The sequence below is a fragment of the Hemiscyllium ocellatum genome, chromosome 20 (assembly GCF_020745735.1).
Source record: "Hemiscyllium ocellatum isolate sHemOce1 chromosome 20, sHemOce1.pat.X.cur, whole genome shotgun sequence".
NCBI classification, from domain to species: Eukaryota; Metazoa; Chordata; class Chondrichthyes; order Orectolobiformes; family Hemiscylliidae; genus Hemiscyllium; species Hemiscyllium ocellatum.
The window spans coordinates 58028511-58055598 of record NC_083420.1 but is presented as its reverse complement, the minus strand read 5'-3'; the positions used below and the strand labels follow the sequence as shown (position 1 = coordinate 58055598).

The window sequence follows — 27088 nt, the reverse complement described above, 5'->3', positions numbered from 1 at the left end:
TCTGGGGAAGATGAGGCTTAATTTCAATACATTTTATCTAACTCCTGGCCAGAATCACGGTCTGGCTGTAGGGTACAAGTAGGGATTCATCTACAGGAAGCTGCAAGTGGCAACAGATGAAAACTGTTCCTAGCATTCACTTGAAGAGGGCATGAGATGGGTGACAGTCTTATCCGTTACTGGTGGAGCATGGAAGCATTTGTGCTAGAGAATTGGCTATCTCACTGGACTAATAGTCCAGAGTCCCAATGCTCTGGTTATAAGTTCAAATCCCACCATATCAGGCAGTGGTATTTAAATTCAATTAATAAAATTTAGAATTGACAACTAGTCTCGGTGATTGTGATTATGAAACTGTAGTTCACTGTCATGAAAGCACATCCAGTTTACTAATGTCCCCTAGGGAAAGAAGACTGCCATTCTTACCCAGCCTTACTTAATGTGACTCCACACTCACAAAGGTGCAGTTGATTTTTAAAGACCTCTGAAATGACCCAGCCAACCATTCAGGTCGTTCCTGATGAAGAACATATGCTCCTCAGATGCTGCCTGAGCTGTGCTTTTCCAGCACAACACTTTTTGAATCTGATCTCCAGCCTCTGCAGTCCTCACTTTCTCCCACTCAGGTCAAGGGGCCGTTAGGAATGAGAAACAAATATTGGCTCTTCCAGTGCATTCACATCTGTTACGTAAGAACTTTGGAATTCTGGGGCAACCTTGCAATGATGTTGCAGAACTTCTCCTCACTGGGCATAAATAGTATAGTGAGGGGGGCGATGAAGAAGGGCTGGGCAGGAACGGCAGGGCTAGGTAGAAGCCTCACAACTAGCCAGATGAATGTTAGAAACACATGCAAAAAAGCATGTAGACAAGACTGACTATCATCAGGTGGTAAAGTTTACGAATATGTGTATCTCTGAATACAAAGTATTTCAGCATATTGACCTAATGCACAATAAACGCTGTTACGAAGAAGCTCGAGCCTAAAGATGGTTTGTGACCTTGTCTTTTTCTCAACCAGCCTGTCTTGACTCCAAACCTGTGGATGTGGGAATAAAACCACATTACAAAAGAATATTCCATGGAAGAAGAATCAACACAGAGCCAGATGCAAAGACAGTGCAAGGTTTCCTTATTGGGCTGAAATAAAATATCTCAAACATCATTTGGACTTGTTCTGCCCTCAGCAGCTCTGTGCAGATCTGAAGAGACTGCTTCCCCATTTAAACCGTCTGATGCTGCCATCTGACAATCTGCATGTTTATTGAAGTACTCTGCTTAATCCCATAGGGCCACACTTACCACCTCAAAAGAGAGTCAGAGAGTTGCTTAGCACAAACATACCCTTTAGTCTAACCTGTCCGCGCTGACATCCTAGTGGGCGGCACAGTGGCACAGTGGTTAGCATTGCTTCCTCACAGCGCCTGAGACCCGGGTTCAATTCCCGACTCAGGCGACTGACTGTGTGGAGTTTGCACGTTCTCCCCGTGTCTGTGTGGGTTTCCTCCGGGTGCTCCGGTTTCCTCCCACAGCCCAAAGATGTGCAGGTCAGGTGAATTGGCCATGCTAAATTGCCCGTAGTGTTAGGTAGGGGTAAATGTAGGGGTATGGGTGGGTTGCGCTTCGGCGGATCGGTGTGGACTTGTTGGGCCGAAGGGCCTGTTTCCACACTGTAAGTAATCTAATCTAATCTAATCTAATCTAACCTAGTTTCATTTGCTAGCATTTGGTCCATATCCCTCTAAACCCTTCCTATTCATGTACCCATCAGATGCTTATTATATACCAGCCTCCACCACTTTCTCTGGCAGCTCATTCCATAAACACACCACTGTCTGCGTGGAAAAGTTGCCCCTTACGTATCTTTTAAATCTTTCCCCTCTCAACTAAAACCTGTGCCTAAACTAAAACCAAAAGTTTTGAACTCCCCTACTCTGTGAAAAAGACTGAGTGAGTTAATAACAGGACAAAGAAATGGAATGGGGGTGGGGTAAATTTCTGGTTTAATTTTAATTGCCTCACCCACCTAGTTTCGACCTGGTGGGGTTAGTTAAAATCAGAATTGAAACTTATGAATACTAAAAGTAGAAATGTTAGTGGTACTGTGAATAAGCCTTTGAGAGATTTGCATTGCTTTGATATCGTGTTCTTAAGTCATGCTGACATTATCACCAACCCAGTCCGTTCACAGTAGCAAGGATATTGCACATGCAGCACTTCTAGTTTGTACAATGTGGCTTTTTGAATTACAGCCACAAATTAAAGAGAAGATCAGAATCGTGCTTTATTCCATATTACTGTCTTTGTCTTCCATGTTAACATTTGTATTGAAAGCAATCATTGTCTTTCTTTAGCCTGACCTGGGAGGCCTGTTCTGGAAAGCAGAAGGCGATTGTTGTTTGTGCAGGATTCCAGTTAGTGTGCACTAATAGTGAGGGTTTTTATTTCTTAAACAAAAGTACTCTTCAGTCACAGTTTCCAGGAAGAAAACATATTCATGCAATATAAAATGGCTCTGTTTGTCAATGTTTGGAGTGTCATTAACTTGGTGCATGTTGAATATTAAAGTGATGTTTGTCGCCTTTTTATTCTGTTTTCCCATAAAGTGGTTGCTTATGGAATTATAGTGGGTGTGAATATTGGAGATGTGTGAATGTTACACTGTCAAATTCAATGAATAGTTTACTAAATTTGGCTTTTTTACAAGTTTTTCGTTTCATTGTGCTTCATGTACATTTTGCTTAAAATCTTCTAATTCATAACACAGATGATAACTGAAAATGAAAGAGTTTATGTCAACAATACAGTCAAAAAAAAACCCTGGAATTTTCCATTTTTTTGGAACTATTTTGTTTTTGGACTTTTTTTTCCAAAATAGTAAAAACTCTTTAATAAGGTATCATTCATCTAACTTGACAATTGCCATCATCTATATAGCATATAGTGTCTATAATAAAAGAAAGACTTATTTATACAGTGCTTTTCTCAATCACTGGGTGTGCTTTACAATGAATGAAATGTATGGTTTAATCACTGTTGTAATATAATGTAACTGCTGCATTATCAGCTAGGGTGAGATAGTGCTGTTGTGATAATATCACTGAATTAGTAATTCAGAAGCTAATGCTCTGAGATTGTGAGTTCAAATGCCACTGTGGCATCTGACTGAATTTAAATTTAATTAATAAATTTGGAATTGAAAACTAATCTTAATGGTATCCAGAGACTATCACCCCATCTGTATTACTGATGTCATTTTTAGAAGGAAATCTGTTATGCTAAACTGGTATATCTTACATTTGACTTGATCCACAGTAAGTGGTTGATACTTAACTGCCCTCTTAAATGAACGAGCTAGCTACTCAGTTGAGAGAATTTAGGGATGAGTAGTAAAAGCTGACTTTGCCAGTGATGTCCTCATCTCATGAAAGAATAACCAACGCGAACCTTGAATAATTAACAATCCAGTTCTGATGAAAATTCAGATCGTGCAGTGTGGTAGCACAGTGGTTAGCACTGCTGCCTCACAGCGCCAGAGACCCAGGTTCAATTCCCGCCTCAGGCAACTGACTGTGTGGGGTTTGCACATTCTCCCTGTGTCTGCTTGGGTTTCCTGCAGGTACTCTGGTTTCCTCCCACAGTTCAAAAATGTGCAGTTTAGGCGAATTGGCCATGCTAAAATTGACCGTAGTGTTAGGTGAAGGGGTAAATGTAGGGGAATGGGTCTGGGTGGGTTGCACTTTGGCAGGTCAGTGTGGACTTGTTGGGCCGAAGGGCCTGTTTCTAAGTAAGTAATCTAATCTAATGGTAATCTAATCTGAAGTGTTAACTCTGCTTCTCTGCACAGATATCTTGGTTTTCTGTTCTTAATAGTTGTAAAATATTAAGTGCTGATGTTTAAGGAGACTTGGATGCACTTGTGCAAATATTAGCATGCAGGAGCTACAAGCAATTAGAACAGCAAATGGCATGTTGACCATTTGCTTAATCACTCATAATCGAACACTTCAATGTCTTTTACCCATGCCATTCCCATGACCCTGTTTGCCATTGGTAATCTGCCACTCTCTATCTTAAATATTCTCAAAGCCTGAGCTTCCACAGACTCCTGTGGCAGAGAATTCCATAAGTTTACCATGCCATGAGTAAAATAACATGCATCTCATTTCAGGCCTAAGTTGCATCCATCTTATTTTTTAATAGTGCTCTCTGGTTCTAGACTGCCCAGCCAGGGAAAACATCTACCCTGTCTATCTATTTAAGTATCTTATAAGTTGCAATGAGATCATCTCCCATTCTTTAAAACGCTAGAGAATATAGACCCAGTTTGTCTGATGTCTTTTCATAGCATATATCACAAGCCTTCTGCAAATCGAAGTGTATCAGCTCTCCTTTATTAGTTTTGTTAGTAAAAAAATTTCCGACAAGTTTGCCAAACTATTTCCAATTTGCAAATCAGTGTTGACAATGCTTAATCAGATCACTTTTATCCAAATGTCTAACTATCAAATTCTTTATAATAGATTCTAGCATTTTCCCTAATACTAGTGTAAAGCTAACAAATCTGTTCTTCTGTTTTCTCCCTCACTCCATTTTTAAAAAGCGGGTGATTGTTGGTTACTTTCCAAACCATAAGAATCATTTCAGAATCTATAAAACTTTGGAAGATAATGCCATCCCTTTCAACACTATCAAATGTAAAGTGTCAGGTCCTAGGGTTATCACCTTCAGCTCCATTAATTCCTCTGGTTATCACTAATACAAACTTTCCTTCAGCCACCTCACTCTTAAACTAACAGCAGTTTTGCACAGAATATATGTTCAAGGGAATGTAGCATCAATTCAGTAGAATGATACCTGGATTCAAAGGCTAAAATTATGAGGAGTTATTTTGCAAACTGAGGTTGTATTCATTTTGATTTAGACAGCTCAAGGGTGGCTTAATTGGAGTTCTCAAAATTTTAAGGGAAACAAATAATGTAAATGAGGACAAATTACTTCCACTGGTGAGGGAGACTCTGACAAGGAGCTGATATATTAGAATGACAGAGCAGAATTAAGGGACTAAATGTTCTATCCTTCTTCGATGTACCTCAATATGAATAAAGTCATAAAGCAAAATCCTTTGGAGATTCCAAGGTCTGAGAATAAACTGTAGGAACTGAAAAAAAATCAGGAATTTTTAAAAATGCTGAACACACTCTATGCTGGGCAGCACCTATGGAGAGAGGAAGAGAGTTAAAGTTTCAGGTCAGTGTACTTTCTCCAGAATTGAATCAATGGGAGGTGAGCATTGCCTGAGAAAGAATCAATCAAGCCCTAAAGGAAAAATAATGGGAAGATAATAACAGAGCAAATGCAAAAGACACTGAGATTAGATATTTGTTTCTTTCAAGAAAATAAATAGGCCTAACTACAGACTGGCACAATTTGATGTAATTGCTTTGATCCTACAAATTGTTAGTCCATCAAATGCAAAGTTGAATATTTGAAGACTTTGAATAGATCTGCTAGAAGGTAAATGTGTCTTTCTCATGTCAGTTTGACAATAAATTCGTTGCGTAAACTGTGGATGCTTGGTGCAAAAATGTAAAAATTGTACAAATGGTGAATTTGTTTTTTAAAATGACCAGCTTTCTATTTGCATAATGCTATAACATTTGTTATTTGTAAGGCATAACATTTGAATGTGTTTCCTGTTCTAAAGACTCTACTGTTTGAAGATCTATGGCTTATCATCTCTTTGGCGATTATTCAGAGGAAAGAAATGGAATGTTCTGAGGCAGCGTGTGGATTCCTGCTCATATGACTTGGATCAGGTGGTGAATTTTTCTGCTCCCTAACATTTTTGAGTTATTAGGGTACCAGAACATTAAATTGTTTTGACTATCACCTGCAAATTTTATACATATACTGGATTATGATAGCAACAACAATCCCTTTAAACTTTCTTTGTATGCAGCTTATTTCAATGCACAGCATCTGTAAGTCTTTTTGTACAGCCTTGGAGGATAGGATGGGATCAATTTGCACTGTATCTTCTCTACTGCTATGTGGTCACCACCCCATGCACCATTTAGAGCAGGGCTTCCCAATGTTTTTCCCTCTGTGACTCCATTTCACTGCTTGAACATTGAGCTGATCCCTCAAAGAGAACTGAAAGTGCAGGAGGACAATTGTACGACTGTTATAACTTGGTCAGAGCTCCACCGCAACCAATGTTGTCTCAGAGTTCTCAAACCCAGAACTTGAACTCATGACTCCTCTTGACCTCTGTCTTGGGAACAAACCTTATTTAGGCATTTAATGGTGTATTTCATTCATGGGAAATGTAGGATCATAAAGCATTGACAAATTCATAGAAACATGCAAATAACACATAATGCTGGAGAAACTCAGGTAGCATTTGTGGAGATAGAAACAAAGTTAACCTTTGAGTCTGGTATGACTCCTCTTCAGAACACTTCCACATAATGATAACCCCCTGTGTGTAAAGCATGTCTTCCTAACACCTTCTCATATTCTGAGACCAATTTACTTTAGTTTGTATCCTCTGCTTACTGACCCAACAGCAACTAGAAACTTTTTTAACATACTTGTCAAAAACACTACGCTAAAACAAATTGCTGAAATTACGATAGATTTCTGAAGGGATTGATAAAGAATCTGTAACATGAAGGATTTTTGTACATTTTGTATTTGGTGTAGGAGTTGAAGAGAGACCTAGGATTATACTGATACAAATCCTAAAAGATGGTGGGAAAGTTAAAATCATTATTAGGAAAAGCACAATGGAATCCTAAACTCTCTCAACAGAGACATTGGTATGAAATCAAAAGTAAGGACATCAGTTACGTGAAGAGACAAGGGAATTTGGAATAGTTCTATTAAGAAAAGAGAAATTTTTTTAAAAATTCAGTGGAGACATTTAAAATTATAAATTACAAAGTATTACACTGCATTGACCTATTTATGCAGATCTACGTGAGATTCCCTACACCTTACTGTATCCCACCCAGTCACTATTTATATGGCTGCTCTGATGCAGCTTCTGATCAATGGCAACTCCCCCACCTCTAGATGTTGATTTGGGATTCATCATGGCATGTTAGCATCACAGGGCCAGCATTTATTACCCACCCCTAAATGCCCTTTAGGTGATGGTGAGCCACCGTCTTAAAGCATTGCAGTCCACGGGGATAAGTATGCCACAGATGAAAGTGAGGACTGCAGATGCCGGAGATCAGAGTCAAGGTTAGAGTAATGCTGGAAACGCACAGCAGGTCAGGCAGCATCTAAGGAGCAGAAAAATCGATATTTTGGGCAAAAGCCCTTCCTGATGAAGTGATAAATGATAAAGTTCTTCAGAAACGTGTGTGGTCAGGAGAGGAACTTGCAAGTGGTGATGTTCCCATTCATCTGCTGCTCTTGTCCTTCTAGTTGGCAGAGATTATGGGAATGGAAAGAGTCTTATTGAATTAGTGTAGTACCTCTTGTAAATTACTACTGTTGTGATTAGTGGAGACAAATGTCTAAGGTACTAGATGGGACTCCATGGAGTGGTTTGTTTTTTTCTGGGTGATGTTGTGCCAATTAAGGACTGTTGGGGGCTGCAATTCTCCAGTCAAGTAGAGATTCCATCACATTCAGAACTTGTGTGTTGCGGATGGTGGAAATGCTTTGAGTTGGGAGGTGAGTTAGTCACTGCAGGATTCCCATCACCTGATCAGTTTTTTTTTAGATTAAAGTTTGGGAGAAGATTTTTAGATTATTTACTTACTTACAGTGTGGAAACAGGCTCTTCGGCCCAACAAGTCCACACCGACCCGCCAAAGCACACACACCCAGACCCATTCCCCTACACTTACCCCTGCATCTAACACTACGGGCAATTTAGTATGGCCAGTTCACCTAACCTGCACATTTTTGGACTGTGGGAGGAAACCAGAGGAAACCCACACAGACACGGGGAGAACGTGCAAACTCCATACAGTCAGTCGTCTGAAGTGGGAATTGAACCTGGGACTCTGGCGCTGTGAGGCAGCAGTGCTAACCACTGTGCCACCGTGCTATTGTAGCCACACTATTTATATGGCTGCTCTGATGCAGCTTCTGATCAATGGCAACTCCCTCACCCCTAGATGTTGATTTGGGATTCATCAAAAGTAATGCCGTTGAATGTCCAGAACCCATGGTTCCACTCTTGTTGTCTTCTTGGAGATGGGCGAAAGTGAGGACTGCAAATGCTGGAGACTGGAGTCGAGAGTGTGGTGCTGGAAAAGCACAGCAGGTCAGGCAGCATGCGAAGAGCAGGAGAGCCAATGTTTCGGGCAAAAGCCTTTAATCAGATCTTCTTGGAGATGCCCATTATCTATTGAGCGCTTTGCAATTATCAGCAAGCACCTTTACTTCAGACTGAATGTTGGAGGAGTGATCATTAATGAATCTGTTAATAATAGTTGGACCTCAGACATTACTCTGAGGAATGCCAGAAAATCCCATGGCATGAGATAATTGGCTTCCAACAAGAACAACTATATTCTCTTCCATTAGTTATGATTCCAATCAGCAAAGTATTCCTCCCTCATCTTCCCCCTCCACCCCTTCCTCTCCATTTCTCACTCCATTGATCCCAATTAACTTCAATTTTGCTAAATCAGTCAAATGCTGCCTTAATGTCAAAGGCAGTCATGCTTGCTTCCCCTCTGGGATCCAACTCTTTTGCCCAGGTACGGACCAAGGCTGTAATCAGGTGAAGAGCTGAATCAGTGAGCAGGTTATTGTAAAGCAAGTGTTACTTTATGATGCTGTTGAAGACTCCCTTCCATCATTGTGTATGCTTAAAAGTAGAGTGATGGGGCAGCAGTTGGCGCAGTTGGATTTGTCCTGGTTTTTACAGACAGGACATATTCAGCTAAATGTCCATTTTGTAAGCTGGATACGGCACGGTGGCACAGTGGTTAGCACTGCTGCCTCACAGCGCCTGAGACCCGGGTTCAATTCCCGACTCAGGCGACTGACTGTGTGGAGTTTGCACGTTCTCCCCGTGTCTGCGTGGGTTTCCTCCGGGTGCTCCGGTTTCCTCCCACAGTCCAAAGATGTGCGGGTCAGGTGAATTGGCCATGCTAAATTGCCCGTAGTGTTTGGTAAGGGGTAAATGTAGGGGCATGGGTGGGTTGCGCTTCGGCGGGTTGGTGTGGACTTGTTGGGCCGAAGGGCCTGTTTCCACACTGTAAGTAATCTAATCCAATGTTGTAGCGATAGTAGAAAAGCTGATTTCCTAGTCAAGCAAGTTCTGGTGCACAAGGAGCACTACAGCAAGGACATGAGAAGAACCCTGACTTTTTCTGTACCAGTGTCTATCTCCTTCACTTCCTAAACTAGTTTACCCTTGCTGTTCACCTCACGTGTTATATGTGTTAACAAGGTCCACACTCTCACACTGAGTAAAGTGTTTCCTGAATTCCTTTATTGGATTCTATAGTGAATATCTTATATTTGTGCTGCTAAGGACTTGGATCCCCATAAATCTACCTTCATTAGACTGCCTTATGGTCCTCCTTTCAGCTGATTTTCAGTTTGTTTCTTCAATCTTTTCCTTTTTGTAATAAGTTATGGTTTGTTCCCCAAACAGTCCTCTTGAAGTCTGATTTTAAAATGACTTACAAGGAATTGTGTTAAAACAACATAGGATTAATCACACATTCAAAAACCAGGGGTGAAGCTGATGGGAGGTTTAACACAATACACACACTCGCACATGGGTGTACAGAGAAGAAAGGAAAGAGGGTTACAATTGCTGAAAGAAACTTGCATAAGTTTATATCATGAAGAGTCCGGTCAATCAGTGGTTCTGGCAGAAATCCTTTTCATAGGAGCTTAATGCAAATGAAGATGCTGCAATGTTAGTCTAGTAAATGGGGAAATTATCATCTTCAGCAAAGCACAGGATTTTTTTCTGTAAGTTAGAATTTAGTCACAGTTCAGGATCTTTCACTATGCTTTGCGGCATGACAATTATCAAAAACCCTTCTTGATTTTAAAGACCCCTATCAGGCTACACTTCAACCTTCCCTTAAACAAAGGCCCTTCCTGTTCAGTCTTCCCTGATACTTTTGATAAACTGTGCAAATGTTTTTGTGCTTTCTCCAGTGGATCTGTGTTCTTTGTAATACAGAGAGTAAACTGTGGTGGCTCAGTGGTTAGCACTGCTGCCTCAAAGCGCCAGGAACCTGGGTTTGATTCCAACCTGAGCGACTATCTGTGTGGAGTTTGCACATTCTCCCCGTGTCTGCGTGGGTTTTCTCTGGGTGCTTTGGTTTCCTCCCACAGTCACAAAGATGTGCGGGTGAGGTGGATTGGCCATGCTAAATTGCCCATAGTGTCCAGGGATGTGCAGGCTAGGTGGTTTAGCCATGAGAAATGCAGGATACAGAGATTGGGTAAAGGGGCAGTGTGTCTGGGTGGGATACTGTTTGGAGGGGTTGTGTGGACTCAATGGGCCAAATAGCCTGTTTCCACGCTAGGGATTCTATGAATCCTCTAATTGAATAAAAATTCCATATATGTTTACCATACATACTATATATGCTTTAAATTTTGTTCTTCTGAAGTAGATTCCAGTGGATAATTGTTCCCTTTTTTTAAAAAAGAATGTAGAAATCTATATGTTGGAACCTTTTATGCTTCCATGCCATTTATAATTCCATTTTCCTGTGCGTAGATGGCACAGGAGTGCACCATTCAGCCCCTCCATCCTCCTCCATCATTCAGCTTCTGATTATGGCTTCAACTCCACACTCCTACCTACTCCCAACAGTCTTTGACTCCTTTGCTAGTCAATTATCTACATCTGCCTTCAAAATATTTAATTGAATCCTTCTTCCACCTATTAAAATTGACCACCTCATACTTATCTATATTGAAACTTGCTTGCATGCCCATTCTGTGGCTTTGTCAACATGTTCTTGTATGTCTCAATCTTCCTTGGATGTAATAATACTACTCAATGTGTAACCATTTGTAGATTTTGATGTAATGCTTTCAACTCCCAAGGCTGCCATTGAAGACTTTCTCAACAGTTTATCGGTTTTGTATCCATTGCATTACCTTGGTCTGGTTTTCCTCATACTTCAGATTTTTTCAAACATGACCATCCCTTTTGAAATTCATATTGACTGTTCTTTAATTTTCCTCAGTTTTCTGAATGATTCCCTGTTGCATTTTTGAGTAAAGATTCCAGTACCTTCCCTGTCATCAATATTAAACCAAGCTGCAGTTCAGTGGATCTGTTACATCTATCTTTTTAAATGTCCCCTTGTGCTTTTTCTTTGGTTCATTTGTTTGTATGATTTTACTGAATTATATCTCCCCTTCAGTGTATTATAAATTCATTCACAGCTGGAAAAGTAATTTACTGCACCCTTTGGACATTTGTGAATATCTAAACACAGGACAAAGACTATCCGTAATAATTAGCTGTGGGTTTTCATTGATTTTCAAATTGGCAGTAATTTTATCATGAATCGTACCTGCCAGAGCACCGCAGGCTTACCAGAAAGAGGCCAAGACGTTCACATGTAATTTGAATAATGTCAGATACAGGAAAATTGTAGTCTGACCTCCTCATTCCATAGTTATCCCATTCAGATGATTAATTATCTGTTGTCTTTGGCAGAACATTTGTTATAAACTGCTTAAATATAGAATCTGTAAATTACTGTAGTAGCCAGTCCTCTATATTAGCGTGTATCAGACTTCTTCCATTTGTCTAATGTTTATTTTCAAATGCTTTTTTTCAAACTAAATGTAACAGTCATATCTTCTATTTTTGCTTACAGTTGTTTATTGGAACCCTGCTGTTCACCATTCTACTCTTCCTCTTGCCAACTACAGCCCTCTACTACCTTGTGTTTACACTGGTAATGAGCTTTTGTTGCACTTCAGTGAACAGGAATGAAATGTATATCATTTGTGCGTAATATGTGATAAATCACCTTCTGTTTTTTACATAGTGGACCTGTTAAGTTGCTGTAGTTTATGTTTCAGCATATTTCTGTAGATTAAATCTTGGTTAGAAATTAAATTACAGTATCTTTCTTAGACTGCATGTTACTTGAATCACATTAAAAATGCGTATATTCTGTGTTGAGAAAGTTTTGTTTGAAACCTACCTTCACACTCAAACTCCTTGTTTTATTCCATTCTTCAACAGTTAAGGTTGGTGGTGGTTGTCGTCCAGGGTCTCATTCACTTGCTTGTGGATTTCATTAACTCTCTCCCATTGTACGCATTAGGACTCAGACTGTGCCGACCTTATAGGCTTGCAGGTACTGCTCTTACAGCTGAAATTGTTGGTTTTGTTCTCTAAGCAGAAAGTTATTGATAGAGCAATGCACTCATGTTCAACATGCCCATTTATGGGCTTTTGAGTGGCAACATGAAATATTTAGAGAGCCTTTACATGCCAGTGTTCTCTCCAGGGGATTGGTGATGTGTGTGGGTAGAGAAAGTAATAGTGTGACTTGAATCATCATGAAGCAGGCCGAATCTAAAGCAGGATATATAAATTAGAATGTTTAACTCATCTCGAGAGGGAATGAAAGATATCATTAAGAGAGTGAGATAGAGAGGCAGGAAGGACAATTTAAAAATCAGCTTTTAAAATGTGTTTTTTAGTAATGTCACGGCATTGAAAATATACATCATCCTGAGGGTACCATTGTTACAAACACTCAATGCCTACAAGTTTCCCCCAAGACACAGATCATCCTGACTTTGAACCATATCGTTATTCCTTCATTTTCTTTGGGTCAAGATCCTGTAATTCCCTCTCTAATTGTGAATGTGCCCACACCACAAACTACAGCAACAAGGCAGCTCTTTGAATTCAATTATGGATGAGGCAACAAATGTTAACCTAACTAAAGACACCACACCCAGTAACTGAATAAAAATATAATACAGCACCTTCATGCCTTTAACTGATTCCAGTGCTGAGATTTAGTCTAACTTGTGCGGGTGCAAGACATACAGCAATTTCCACATTTAATTGCACGGACTCCAGAAGTTGATGTCCAATTTACTTGTTATCAATAGTGAGGGTTGTTAGCCTTACCATTGTTAGTACAAAATGTGGGCTATTGGTTCTGCATTTTAGATATTTCTCTGAACAACCAGGTATTTCAAATCAATCATAGAATCCCCAGAGTGTAGAAGCAGACCATTCGGCCCATTGAGTCCACAGCGACCTTCTGAAGACCATACCACCCAGACCCACCATACCTATCCTATCCCTGTAACCCTGCATTTCCCATGGCTAATCCATCTAATCTGCACATCTTCCCATGACACTACGGGCAACTTAACATGGCCAATCCACATCTTTAGATTGTGGGAGGAAACCGGAGCACCCAGAGGAAACCCATGCAGACAGTCACCAGTGGGTGCAATCAAACCCAGGTCCCTAGCACTGTGAGGCAGCAGTACTAACCGCTAAGCACCCATGCCACCCAAACACTTTTAAATATAAGTTCATAGGTACTTCCATCGACACAATTTTACACATCTCTACCAATTTACTGATCTTTCTGTCGAGATGAAATTCTGTTTTTAAACTTCTATGTGTGATACTATGATTAATTTTTCACACTCTAAGATATTGTTTCGTTGAAATCCAATATTATTGCTGACAATCATTAAAATCTCCATTCACAGCATTCAACCAAGCACATTGGACTGTTGTAAAGTACTAAAGATTTTTTAATATATAACCAGATTGATATTTGATAAAATCCTAATGGATTCTTCTTTCACAGAAGATCTTTGTGATATTCATAATTTGACAAATGCATTATGCAGCAGTTAAATGTTGCTATAAAATCAATGCCACATCAAAATATATTCTGCTTCCTTTATTGTATGGAAGTGAAAATTTGTAATGTACCTTTTTGTCCTTTATCTGCAGCTGGTGTTAAGTTTGAAGTTTTTCAGACGGTTGCTGACAAACCTCTTCGCTTGTTAATGCAGGTACAGTGATATCAATATTTTCATTGTGACTGAACTTTCTCTTCAATGACTAACTTATTTGCCACACAAAAAATCAAATTGCTGTAATCATTTTAGGATTGCAGTGGTTCCACATTTTGTTTCCTATCAAAAGGAAAAAGGTAGAGCAGAATTTTCCCATGGCTTCAGCCATGTAGACAACGGTCATAGAGGTGTACAGCATGGAAACAGACCCTTCAGTCTAACTTGTTCATGCAACCAGATATCCCAACCCAATCTAGTCCCACCTGCCAGTACCCAGCCCATATCCCTCCAAACCCTTCCTAGTCATATACCCATCCAAATGCCTCTTAAATGTTGCAATTGTACCAGCCTCCACCACATCCTCTGGCAGCTCATTCCATACACACACCACCCTCTGCGTGACTGTCAGTTAGCAATATGGCTTTCTTTCCCTCTCTCCCTCTCTGTCCTGCAATGACCTCACCATGTGCTTCCTTTGTCTGTTCCTCTCCCTTTTAAAACTGCTGTTGTTTTGACTTTGAAAAAAAAGTTCCAAAACAATGCAACAGCATATAAAACAGTAATTGCTGCTCCTGGAATTCGAGGAAATCACCTCCAACATCTAAAATACCTCAAAAAAGGAGCAGCTGTTGCAGCCAGAAATTTTTCCCATCCTCCATCTTGGATTACCCAGTGGTGTGAAATAAAACATAAATGAAAATTTCTGGACGTTAACAAAAAACAACTTCTTAGTTTTCCTCTTAAGGTTTCAGTGGCGAGATCAGAATCTTGCTTGAAGTAGTGCCTACTTATTTCCATGCATTTGCATCTTCTTAGTTTCCCAGCTTGTTTGTTTATATGCAGTGTGTAATTCTCCCCTGCTCTCCTGAGGAACTAGAGAGCAACAGTTCCTGACTTGAACATCCAAGCAGTTACCTAATGGATGCAGCTTACCACTTCCTCCTTTGCGTCTACATTATAATGTCACATCAGCTATACTTTTCTTGAATAGTATGTAATGGAAACGATGATAGACAGTTTAAGTGAGTGGGCAAAGATCTAGCAGATGGAGGTGATAAATATGAAGTCATCCATTTTGGTAGGATTAACAGTAAAAAGGATTATTATTTGAACGGTAAGGATTTGCAGCATTCTGCTATGCAGAGGGACCTGGGTGTCCTCGTGCATGAATTACAGAAGGTTGGTTTGCAGGTGCAACAAGTAATTAGGAAGGCAAATGGAATTTTGTCCTTCATTGCTAAAGGAATTGAGTTTAAAAGCAGGGAGGTTATATTACAGCTTTATAGGGTGCTGGGCAGGCCACACTTGGATTACTGTGTGCAGTTTTGGTCTCCTTACTTGAGAAAGGATGTACTAGCACTGGAGGGGGTGCACAGGAGGTTCACTCGGTTGATTTCAGAGTTGAGGGGGTTGGTTTATGAGGAGACACTGAGTAGACTGGGATTATATTCATTGGAATTTAGAAGAATGAGGGGGGATCTTATAGAAACATATAAAATTTGTGGGCGGCACGGTGGCACAGTGGTTAGCACTGCTGCCTCACAGCGCCTGAGACCCGGGTTCAATTCCCGACTCAGGCGACTGACTGTGTGGAGTTTGCACGTTCTCCCCGTGTCTGCGTGGGTTTCCTCCGGTTTCCTCCCACAGTCCAAAGATGAGCGGGTCAGGTAAATTGGCCATGCTAAATTGCCCGTAGTGTTAGATAAGGGGTAAATGTAAGGGTATGGGTGGGTTGCGCTTCGGCGGGTCGGTGTGGACTTGTTGGGCCGAAGGGCCTGTTTCCATACTGTAAGTAATCTAATCTAAAAACATTATGACGGGATAGATAGAAGCAGGGAGGATGTTTCCACTGGTGGGTCAAACTAGAACAAGAGGGCATAAGCCTCAAAATTAGGGGGAGCAGCCTTAGGACTGAATTGAGAAGGAACTTCTTCCCCCAAAGAGTTATGAATCTATCGAGTTCCCTCTCCAGCGAAGAAGTTGAGGCTTCCTAATTGAATGTTGTTAAAGCTAAGATAATTTTTCAAACAGTAAAGGAATTTAAGGGCTATGGTGAGAGAGTAGGTAAGTGAAGCTGACCCCACTAAAAGATCATCCATGATCTTATTGAATGGCAGAGCAGGCTGAAGGGGCCAGGTGGCCTACTCCTGCCCCTTGTTCTTATATTCACCAACATGGCCTTGAATGCTTCATGGATGGTGTTCTCCTCCACCATTCATTCACCAAAGTTAGTGACAGCAAACCACCAGCCTCACCACATTTGCCATCTGATGAGCTCAGGGTCCACTTCAGTCCTTAAAGACTTCACGATGGAGCTCAGGCATTTTTGATTTCCGTGCTTCTGGCAGGCAGGTTTACACAGAGGCTCATAGTCATTTCATGCATTTACACAGGGTGCATTATGGTTCTTGGCTTCATTTCTTTGACCTGACTTCAATGCTGCCAGTCCCTCTGGATTGGATAGCTTTGTAACCAGCAGGCAGAAAGAGTCATAATTGTGAAGGATAAGCTGAAGAAGAGCTTAGCAGTGGAGGCACAGCAGGCAATACTGAAGTTGATGGCTCATGAGCCTAGGTGAGGTTTATGAGCAGCCACAGTGCTAGTATTAGTGTGAGATAACAGAGAGAGAGCATGATGACATTAACTCTTACAGAGCTTTTTTCCTGTAGCACTGACCCAGGCTACTGTCTGTGTTAGGTGCTTTGGTTTCCTCTGGTGGTTCACCAGAGAGAGCATGACCCTCCTCTCAAGAACCTCAACCACAGGGAACTTCAAGTTCCTAATGGATAGCAGACAGCCACCTTTCAGTTTCATTTAAGAAATTTCACTTTCTCAAGAGGACAGTGTGTGAGGTGGTTCCTGGCTTGCAGCACTGAAATGGTGTGCAGCGAGGCTTTACATATGGTGCAAGTGGCTTGTACAGCAGAAGGTCCTGGTAGCGACAGAAGTTTTGCAGCTCTTGCTTCATTATTGCACAAGGAAGCCAACAGACTAGATACATAATTAATGAGCTGAGGAGCAGAAGATATATGAGAAAGGTCGTGTCAGCATGAACAGAGCACCGACGTAACGTCCCCAAAAATAACACCTGACTTACTAAGGGGCAATCCAGCTTGTCGATCCATGTATTTTCTATATGCAGGAATGATCTGTTTTGTCTATTATTCCAATTTGATTTCAGCAAAATCATTATTTCGACCTCTTCCTCTAACTTACTCTCATGATTGTTGAAACACTTTTGTCGCCTGATTTGATGATTTAACACGCTGCACCTGAGTCCCACTCTTCACAGACAACTCAAACAAAGCTTCATGTCAACACGAAATCCCACCTCCGCATCAACTCAAGTCCCAGGCAATTTGCTTTAGCTTCCTATTCTTCAGTGCATTCATTGCTGCCTTTGTCCCTCTGGAGCCTAGCCGAACGTGCCTCTGCAATTCATTTCTTCAGCTTTTCCCTGCCATTCTCCTATTTCTGGCCTATTTTCTTCTACTCTCTATCCCGATCTATGTTAAGGTGCAAGGCTTCAGTTGTAGTGTTTACCCCTAAGTTGTCCAACTTTTTTTTACCCAAGGTAAACATGTCTGCTGCAGTCATCAACATCAACACTTCCCTGGAAAATGTGTGATTAATTTTACTTTCGTAAATCGCTTTTAACAATATTATTGTTTTTCTGCAGCTGTTTTTGTCGTGCATGTTATGAAAGCTTCCAAGATACATCATTTATTATAGGTTAAGGTAACCTTCAGTTTCATTATTTAGGAATTTGGACATGGTGTTTAAAAACAAACTCCTTAGTCATAAGTCAGCCACATTGAATCAGTATGTTAACCCTGGGACAACAGAAAATGGAGTTTATTTGGACATCATTCACCCACATCAGGCAGTGTCATTTATGTCTAAGTGGATATGAAATTAATAGATTGAGTCTCTGATTTTATCTCTGAATACTCGTGTTTTGCATTCTCCAAAGTTTTAAACTGGAGGGAGAAATATTAAATGTCAGAAAAATAGACTTTATGAATTAACAAAGTGGAAAAAGCTGTTTCAGTTTAGTAATCAGTGCTGTTCTAATAACAGATTAATCCCCTGACCTATGGGATGATAATCAGATATTACAGACTGCCAACTTACAGCTGTTATCCAAAGGACTCGTGGACAACACTGTGTCAGAAACTGTTCCTTGGGGAGCTGGTTTATCCCTGGAAACACAAAACAGAGAAACAAGACTGAGAAAATACAGCCATAAGGCAGCAGTCCTATGAATATGTCCATGTCTAATAGCCTGCATTATGTCTGCATTGCCATTTGTTTCAAAGAGGAGAGGTTACTCTTTGATTTTTTTTTATTATAAAAGTTATAAATTTGAAATCACTGATTGTTGCTAGTGCCAAAATTATGCTGCAAAATTTTAAGTAGATTGACATAGTTTGTTAAATATCAAAATTGAGAAAGCTTAAAATGTCATTTGGGATATGAAGGAACCGTGTCTCAAATTACAATTTCACACTTTTACCTCTTTTGTTACAACAAATGCATTTCCAGTCCCTGTATATTGGGTGCAATTTTCAAGTTCTGTAAGAATGCTTTTCAATTTGCTGTCAGCTTGAAGCATTATTGCACTGTTTTTAGACAGATCACTTTTTATACTTTATACTTTCTGTTTGTGTTTTGTAACATCCTCCGCCTTAGTCTCTTAGTATAATTTCTGAATAACATGCTCATTTTCAGTGAACAGCCATACCTCCATCAGTTTCATATTGAGCCAAATTAATGTACTCAAATCTAAATTGTAGGATATTATTTTTGTGTTAATTGCAGAGGAAGTTAAAAGGGAAACTCCATACATTTTTCTGATTTCTGTCAAATGTTCAGAAGGTTATTGCCCTGTTTGGTGGAACAATCAAGCTAAATATTTGATATTTTATATCTCACCATTGTTGACAATATTGTTTTCCAGGGATTCACAAGATTAACCTTAGTAATTTTTTAAACTACGATATACAATGCCTTTAAACTATGTTTCTGTAATTTATAAAATACTCTATTTTAGGTACATTACCATATAATACCTTGTGTTCATTGAGTTGCCTAAGGTCAATTGGGTACCCATTTTCCACAAAGCACTTAGAGTCATAGAGATGTACAGCATGGAAACAGACCCTTCGGTCCAACTTGTCAATGCTGACCAGATACCCTAAATTAATTGAGTCCCATTTGCCAGCACTTGGCCCTTATCCCTCTAAACCCTTCTTATTTGTATATCCATTCAGATGCCTTTTAAATATTGTAAGTATACCAGCCTCCACCACTTCTTCCAGCGTATTGCATACATGCACCATTCTCTGCAGTCCTTTTAAATCTTTCCCCTCTCACCTTAAACCTATGCTAGTTTTGGACGTATACAAAATCTGTTCATTGGCAAGTTTCTGAAGGATCCTGAACAGGGTTAGAGAACTTCTGGAGTATCCAACAAATCATAATACTGAACATCACGTTGTCCTGATTTCCCTGAAAGCATACACTGTAACGGCGGAAGTTTGTACAACATTGTACACTGTACCATGTCTTGGCACAAAATACCTGAGAGACCTTTCCTGGAAATCTTTCTCACTTAATGTAGCTTCACCCCTCCCTTTGCAAAAGAGAGTTTCACTCAGAGTTACTGAATTTCAAAATTCTGAATGGCTGTAAACTGCTCAGAGGTTTTTGGCGGATTAGAATTATCTTCTCTGAAATTATGTTTCTGATGTTTATTGGCAACGTTGTTTTCTCCTCACTGAGATCAGCAGTATTTTTTTTGTATCTGTGAATGCATATTCATGGCATTACACTAAGTTGCATCACAAATTGAAAACTTCTGTAGTTGCATTTTTATGCATTCTGTTCCAAATATGGGTGAATTATGGTACAGTGGTTGCACACTTTGTAATTTTTATGCATAAATTGGGACTTGAAGAGGAAATAATGGTTTTCCACAGACCCCAATTTCTCTAATGATGTTGTGCTAGTTTTTATGTTCTGAGATTCTCAGAGTTTTGTCATAACTCTCCAGAACAGCATAAATTCCAGGCTATAACTGTGATGGAAAATATTCCTCATTCTCCATAGAGTCACAGATGTACAGCATGGAAACAGACCCTTCCATGCAATTTGTCCACGCTGACCAGATATCCGAATCTAACTGGTTCACAGTTCGATTCTCCAGTATGTCGAGAGTAATAGGCGTTTCATCCATGTTTCCAAGACTTACAACACGGAAATAGACCCTTCCATCCAACTCATCTGTGCTGACCAGGTATGCTAACCTAATCCAGCCCCATTTACCAGCACTTGGCCCATATCCCTATAGACTCTTCCTATCCAGATGCCTTTTAAATGTTGTATTAGCCTCCACCACTTCCTGTGGCAGCTCATTCCATACATGCAGCTCCCTCTGCGTGAAAAAGTTGCTCCTTGGGTCCCTTTTTAAATCTTTCCCCTCTCATCCAAAACCCTCCAGTTCTGGACTCCCCCAACTCTTGCAGCATTGTTGCTTTACGAATTATGCTTCTCTGGTTTTTACAGAGGGTCAAATGTATAAGAAATGATTAATTGAGTGAATAAAATCCGATCTGCTGTTATTTGTATGTTTGTTTTTCTTCAGAAATATTTGCGTTCACAATTTTATTAGTTTCAGGTGAAATCCATGAAAATGGCACGTCAAAACTATCTAACTCATTTAAATATCGAAGCAACAGCAACGTTTAATTTGGCACCACCAGGATAACAACTTTAAAGAACATTAGTCAATTGCAGTGGGTCTGATGCTGAACCAGTTTTGTGTAATATATTTATACGAACGTCAGACCACCTTATTGTAAATGTACTGCTAGCTGAATGTTTCCCCAGTTTATGGCGTAACGTTTTATAATTTTAATTTTGGTTACATTTCGTCTAACTCTTACAACTACTGGTGTATTTTTCAGTCTAGCCATTGACTACCTTAATCTTTAATTTCTTGATCTGTGGTACCCTGTTTCTTTGAAATATATTTCAAAGAAAATCAAATTGGTTTCAATATTAAAATTGATTTTATTCTTTCTCAGCACCATTTTTACTACTTTACATTTTCACTATTTATATCCAGTCTTCTTTTATTATTGTATGTTGATATCTCATGCCAATTGCTAATTATTTAGTGTCTCTTTCATCCTAACCTGCACTATAGAGGAAGAAAGTACATGGTGCAAAGATGCCCTGAATCTTGTCAGTCACCATTAGCACTGCTGTGAATGTGTTGTTGCATTACAAGACTTCCTTGTCTGACCCAAAATAAATGGTCCCATGCTACATTCAGTACCCGTATGCTAGACGTCATTGTGCAGTGCTGTGTTTACAGGTTAAAGTAACCTGCTCTCCACATACCTTTTAAACAGCAAGCTGTTTTAACCAACAACTAATTTGTTTTTTGTCGGCTTATACCCCAGTTTCAGCTGAAGGGAGGATAGAATGGACCTGTACACCTCAGTCTGTTGCAGATCTGTTAAACAAAATTATGGGAGCTGGAAATCTGAAGTAAAAACCAAGTTCTGAATACTCATTTCTGGCTGCATCTATGGAGACAGAAACAATACGAATGTGAATTCTTCAGAACTGAAGGAGAGTACTATTAGAGTTGAAACGCGAGATAGGATTTTTCGAGAAGTGGCAGTATTGTGTATGTCGCCACTCTGGGCCTTGTTTTAGAAAGCTGGGAGCACCATGTTTATGAGAGAGGATTCTGCGCAGAAATGAGGAGCTGTTCTACCTTCTAGTGGTTCTGTAGTAGTGCAGAACAGCCAGGGAAACCAAACCACATCCCTCTCTTTTTACAGCAGTCAGCTGCCGTAATCTGAAGGGTGAAAGGTCTGACAGCTGCTGTCAACTGTAAGTACATTGGGTGAGTGTGATATTGGGCTGCTGGGTGGGTAAGGTGCCAAATGGGTAGGGTGTTGGGGAGTAGGATTATCAGCTGAGTACAGGGTAGGATGGTAGGTAGGGCTCACTGTGTGGCGAGTTAATGAGAATGTAATGGGCATTCTTGCTAGACTATTAATCCAGAGACCCAGATAATGTTCTGGGTTTGAATCCTGCCATGCCAAATGGTGAAGTTTGAATTCAATTTTTTTTCAAAATCTAAAATTAAGAGTCTAACAATGAACATGGGACCATAACCGACTGTTGGGGAAAACTTATCTAGTCCACTAATGTCCTTCAGAGAAAAAAACTGCCATTCTTATCTGGTCTGGCCTACCTGTGACTTCAGACCCACAGCAATATGGTTGACTTTTAACTGCCCCTTGATAAATAAGGTTGGACAACAAATGCTAGTTTACCCACATACAGCCACATCCCATGAATGAATAAAGAAATGCCAAATGGATGGTGTTGCAAGGTGGAAAGGTAAGTATTACAGTATGCAGTGTTTAGGGTAAGGCCGGGTGTTTGGGAGAAATCGGGCCTAAGGCAGGAGGTAGGATTGGAGCTGGTGTGTCGAGGGTCAGAAGGATTGGCAATGGGTGTTTGAACATAGAGATCATAGAACAGTACAGCCTGTACAGGCCCTTTGGCCCACAATGTTGGGCCAAGCATCTATCTTAATCTACAATCAACCTAACCTACACATCCTTCAATTTACTGTCATTGATGTGCTTGTCCAGCAGTCACATAAATGTTCCTAATGTCTCTGACTTGGGTCTGGGTTTGGTTGGGTCTGGTGGCAGGGGTGGTCACGCCAGTGGAGAGGGGTCCTCACAGGTGTCAGATCTGGGAGGCATGGTGAGGGAGCAGGAGGCTCTTGGAGGGTATGGTCCGAGGCAGTATCAGGTCCCCGAGGTGAGTGATGTCAGGTCAGCATCTGGAATGTAAGTGAGCTGAGGGAGTGTAGTTGAGTGAATGGTAAAAGTAGGGGTCTACTAAATAGTTAGTCTTAGAGACCTATAACACAGAACAAGGCCCTTCAGCTGCCTGAGCTTGCACCAGCCAAAGACAAGCAGCTAACTATTCCAAATCAGTTTTTGATTAGATTAGATTCCCTACAGTATGGAAACAGGCCCCCCGAAGAGTAACCCATCCCCCCACATTTACCCCTGACTAATGTACCTAACACTACGGGCAATTTAACATAGCCAGTTCACCTGACCTGCACATTTTTGGATTGTGGGAGGAAACCCATGCAGACACGGGGAGAATGTGCAACCTCCACACAGACAGTCGCCCGAGGTGGAAATTGAACCCAGATCCCTGGCGCTGTGAGGCAGCAGTGTCTTTGCCACCCCTTACAGGCAGTAAGTTCTACATTCCCACCAATCTCTGGATGAAAAAGATTTTCCTCACATCTCCTTTAAACCTCCTGCCCCGACCCTAAATCTATGTTCCCTGATCATTGATTTATCCATCAAGGGGAAACGGTTCCTTCCTGTCTGACTTACTCAGGAGTTAGATTATGTACTTAATAATTTAACTGTTCCTCAGTAACTACTTTCTTCGATTGGAACCATCCAAAGTTTCAAATTTAATATTCAGCTTCCCACTCCCTTTGGAGTGTGCCACAATGGGGATTCCACCAGGTCCCCATACACAAATCACATGTTCATAGTGGAAAATCTAGGCTATGATCTCTTGTTTCTGTTTCTGCAGATGATGTCAGACCTACTGAGTACCCCCAGCACTTTGTTTATCTGTGACCATTGCTGTGGATCTGGAGTGTCATGGCGGTCAGCCAAGTTGAGGAGGGTACATTTCCATCTGGGTTTTTGCAATGGTCATTATACTCGGTTCTGTTTATCATTTTTATTCCAAATTTTTAAAATTGAATTCAAATTTCACTAACTTTTATGAAATTATTCCAAGTCCATTCGGGAGCAGAGTTAGAAGGTACTTCCACACACTGTTTGGAATTTTTCTCTGAAAGGAGCAACCGATGCTAAATCAATGTTAATTTTAAAGCAGATTGATAGATTTTTCTTAACCTAAAGTATCAAGAGGTTAAGGTCATAGAATCATAGAGATGTATAGCACAGAAACAGACCCTTTGGTCTAGCTCATCCATGCTGATCAGATATCCTCAATTAGTCTAGTTCTATTTACCTTGGCCCGTATCCTTCTAAATCATTCCTATTTATGGACCCATCCAGATGCCTTTTCAATGTTGTAATTGTACCAGCCTCCACTACTTTGCGTGAAAATGTTGCCTCTTAGGTCCCTTTTAAATCTTTCCCTTCTCACCTTAAACCTATGCTGTCTAGGTTTGGATTCCCCTACCCTGGGAAAATGACCTTGGCTATTCACCTATGCATGCCCCTCATGATTTTATAAATCTCTATAAAGTTATTCTCAGCCTCTGACATTCCAGGGAAAATCACCCCAGTCTATTCACCCTCTCCCTCTCGCTCAAACCCTCCAACACTGGCAACATCCTTATAAATGCAGGAAGGTGGGTCACAGATCAGCTTGACGGTACTAAATGGTGGAACAGCCTTGAAGGATATATGGCCTTGGAGCTAATGTAGCTAAGTGCGAAGTCGTTCACTTTGGTAGGAATAACAAGATGTTGGATTACTGGGCTAATGGTAGGCTACTTGGTAGTGTGGATGAGCAGAGGGATCTTGGTGTCTATGTACACAGATCTCTGAAAGTTGCCACCCAGGTAAATAGTGCTGTGAGGAAGGCATATGGTGTACTGGGCTTTATTGGCAGAGGAATTGAGTTCCGGAGTCCTGAGGTCATGTTGCAGTTGTATAAGACTCTGGTGAGGCCTCATCTGGAGTATTGTGTGCAGTTTTGGTCGCCATACTATAGGAAGGATGTGGAAGCTTTAGAACGAGTGCAGAGGAGGTTTACCAGGATGTTGCCTGGAATGGTAGGAAAATCTTATGAGGAAAGGCTGAGGCACTTGGGGCTGTTCTCATTGGAGAAGAGAAGGTTTAGGGGAGATCTGATAGAAGTGTATAAGATGATTAGGGGTTTAGATAGGGTAGATACTAAGAACCTTTTACCGCTAATGGAGTCAGGTGTTACTAGGGGACATAGCTTTAAATTAAGGGGTGGTAGGTATAGGACAGATGTTAGGGGTAGATTCTTCACACAGCGGGTTGTGAGTTCATGGAATGCCCTGCCCGTATCAGTGGTGAACTCTCCTTCTTTATGTTCATTTAAGCGGGCATTGGATAGGCATTTGGAAGTTATTGGGCTAGTATAGGTTAGGTAGGACTCGGTCGGCGCAACATCGAGGGCCGAAGGGCCTGTACTGCGCTGTATCCTTCTATGTTCTATGTTCTATGTTCTATTCCTGTAGATTGAAGATGTGTCTCCATTTGGAAATGCTGAGATGATTAACTTAAAATGCATGCTTTCAGAATCTTCCTTTTACTAACTTTAGGCTGATGAATTTAAATTCTAATGGTTCTGGAATGTATATTGGACTCTCTTATTTCTATTGTTTTGCTCTGCAACTTCTGAAGAACAACAAAATGTAATCTTCATTTTTTTATTGAAAAAGATTTTTGCTTTTTACAAATTATGAAATTACAAAAAAAATCTTAGGATACAACAACAGTAATAATAAACTACCGACTACTCTACTTCACAAAACACATCAAAACTACCAAAAGAAAAAGAACAATCTTTCCACACTACAATTCAATAAATAATTAGACATAATAACTTAAATTAAATTAGTTTGAATTGAGCTAAACTAATTTAACTTACACAACTCAACACCACACCACTGAAGCTCCCATCATCAGGAGCATCAGTTAACACACCCATATTTATTCTGGTTTCTTCCTCTCTGGGTCCCCAGCTTGGCAAATCCAGTCTTCATGACTATACAAAGGCCCTAATCAGTACGGCTGACAAATCTGCATCTATGTAATTCAAAAGGGCCACCATGTCTTATAAAAAAAATTGCCATTTTCTGGTGCACCACACTTGTAAGAAAGTCTAAGGGAACATGCTCCATCACTAACCTTTGCCACCCCCCGTAAGGCTGGGGAGATTTCAGAGATCCAGCTCATCAGAATATTTTTCCTAGCATAATATGTCAAAATGGTGAAACATTTCTTCCCATGCTCATCTAGCAAAGGCCGATTCGGTAATTCCAGGAGGAATGATACCGGATCTTTCTTCCGTCCCCAAGAACCCCTCCAACACATTTGCAATGGCGCCCCAAGATCTACAAATCTTATGGCATAACCACAAGCAGTGTGTGGGCGTACCAATGTTCGTTTTGCATTTAGGGTGCTTTGGAAATGCACCTTTTTAAAATTTTGCTGGCCACTCTGAGGCCAAATGGGCCCTGTGGAGAATCTTCAGTTGCATGGCCTGCATTTTGTTACAAATCAAAGTCTTTTTTACATTCTCCCAGAATCCTCCCATCTTCATATTTTTAACAAATGAAAGTGCATTTATAGGAAGTGTGATGTTAGTAGATTAGTCTTGAAGCAATGCTTTGCAACCTGCAAATGGAGCAGGAAAAAGAAGTTGCATTCCCTTCATTTCTTTACTGGGTTACAACAGTGTGACAGGCACAGCAGGCATAAAATTCTTGAATTGCATTCAAGGGAACTTTTGTTTAAAATCAGCATATACCAAGCCTAAAAACACAGGATGCAATTCTAGACTTAGACTTAACAAATGAAACGAGGCAGGTGAATCAAGGAGCAGTGGTTGAGGAGTTTGGAGATAATGATAATGAATAATGCAGTTAGATTTTTGTGGAAAGGGACAAAGATAGAACAGGAGTAAAAATTCTCAGTTTGGGGAAGGCAAACTTTATGATAGTCCAGCAAAAGTCGGCTGGTTACAGCTACTTGAAGGAAAATCAGTGACAAATCATTTAAAAGTGAGACTACGGCTGCAGTACAGATGTTCCCTACAAAGTAAAAAAAAGAAGGGTCCTGCTAAATCTAGACTCCCCTGATTATTCAGAAGCATACAGGGTAAGATAAAACAGAAAAATAAAGCTGGACAAACTCAGCAAAGTAATAGTTTAGAAGATTTGAGGAATACAGAAAGCATGGAGTTGAAGTAAAAA

At 40.4% G+C, this 27088-nt stretch overlaps 1 protein-coding gene across 3 annotated transcripts in view; it reads left to right on the top strand.

Annotated features, from left to right (window-relative positions):
* The window catches only part of pigq (phosphatidylinositol glycan anchor biosynthesis, class Q), a 62690-nt gene extending 42046 nt beyond the window's left edge, over positions 1-20644 (top strand). For all 3 annotated transcript variants that reach the window (XM_060840910.1, XM_060840912.1, XM_060840909.1), the window contains exons 7-11: positions 5708-5819; positions 11841-11921; positions 12215-12329; positions 13967-14028; positions 18112-20644. In XM_060840910.1, the coding sequence (XP_060696893.1) occupies positions 5708-5819; positions 11841-11921; positions 12215-12329; positions 13967-14028; positions 18112-18264 (523 nt within the window). In that variant the 3' untranslated portion in view covers positions 18265-20644. The remainder of the gene's footprint in view (positions 1-5707; positions 5820-11840; positions 11922-12214; positions 12330-13966; positions 14029-18111) is intronic.
* The last annotated feature ends 6444 nt before the right edge of the window (positions 20645-27088 follow it).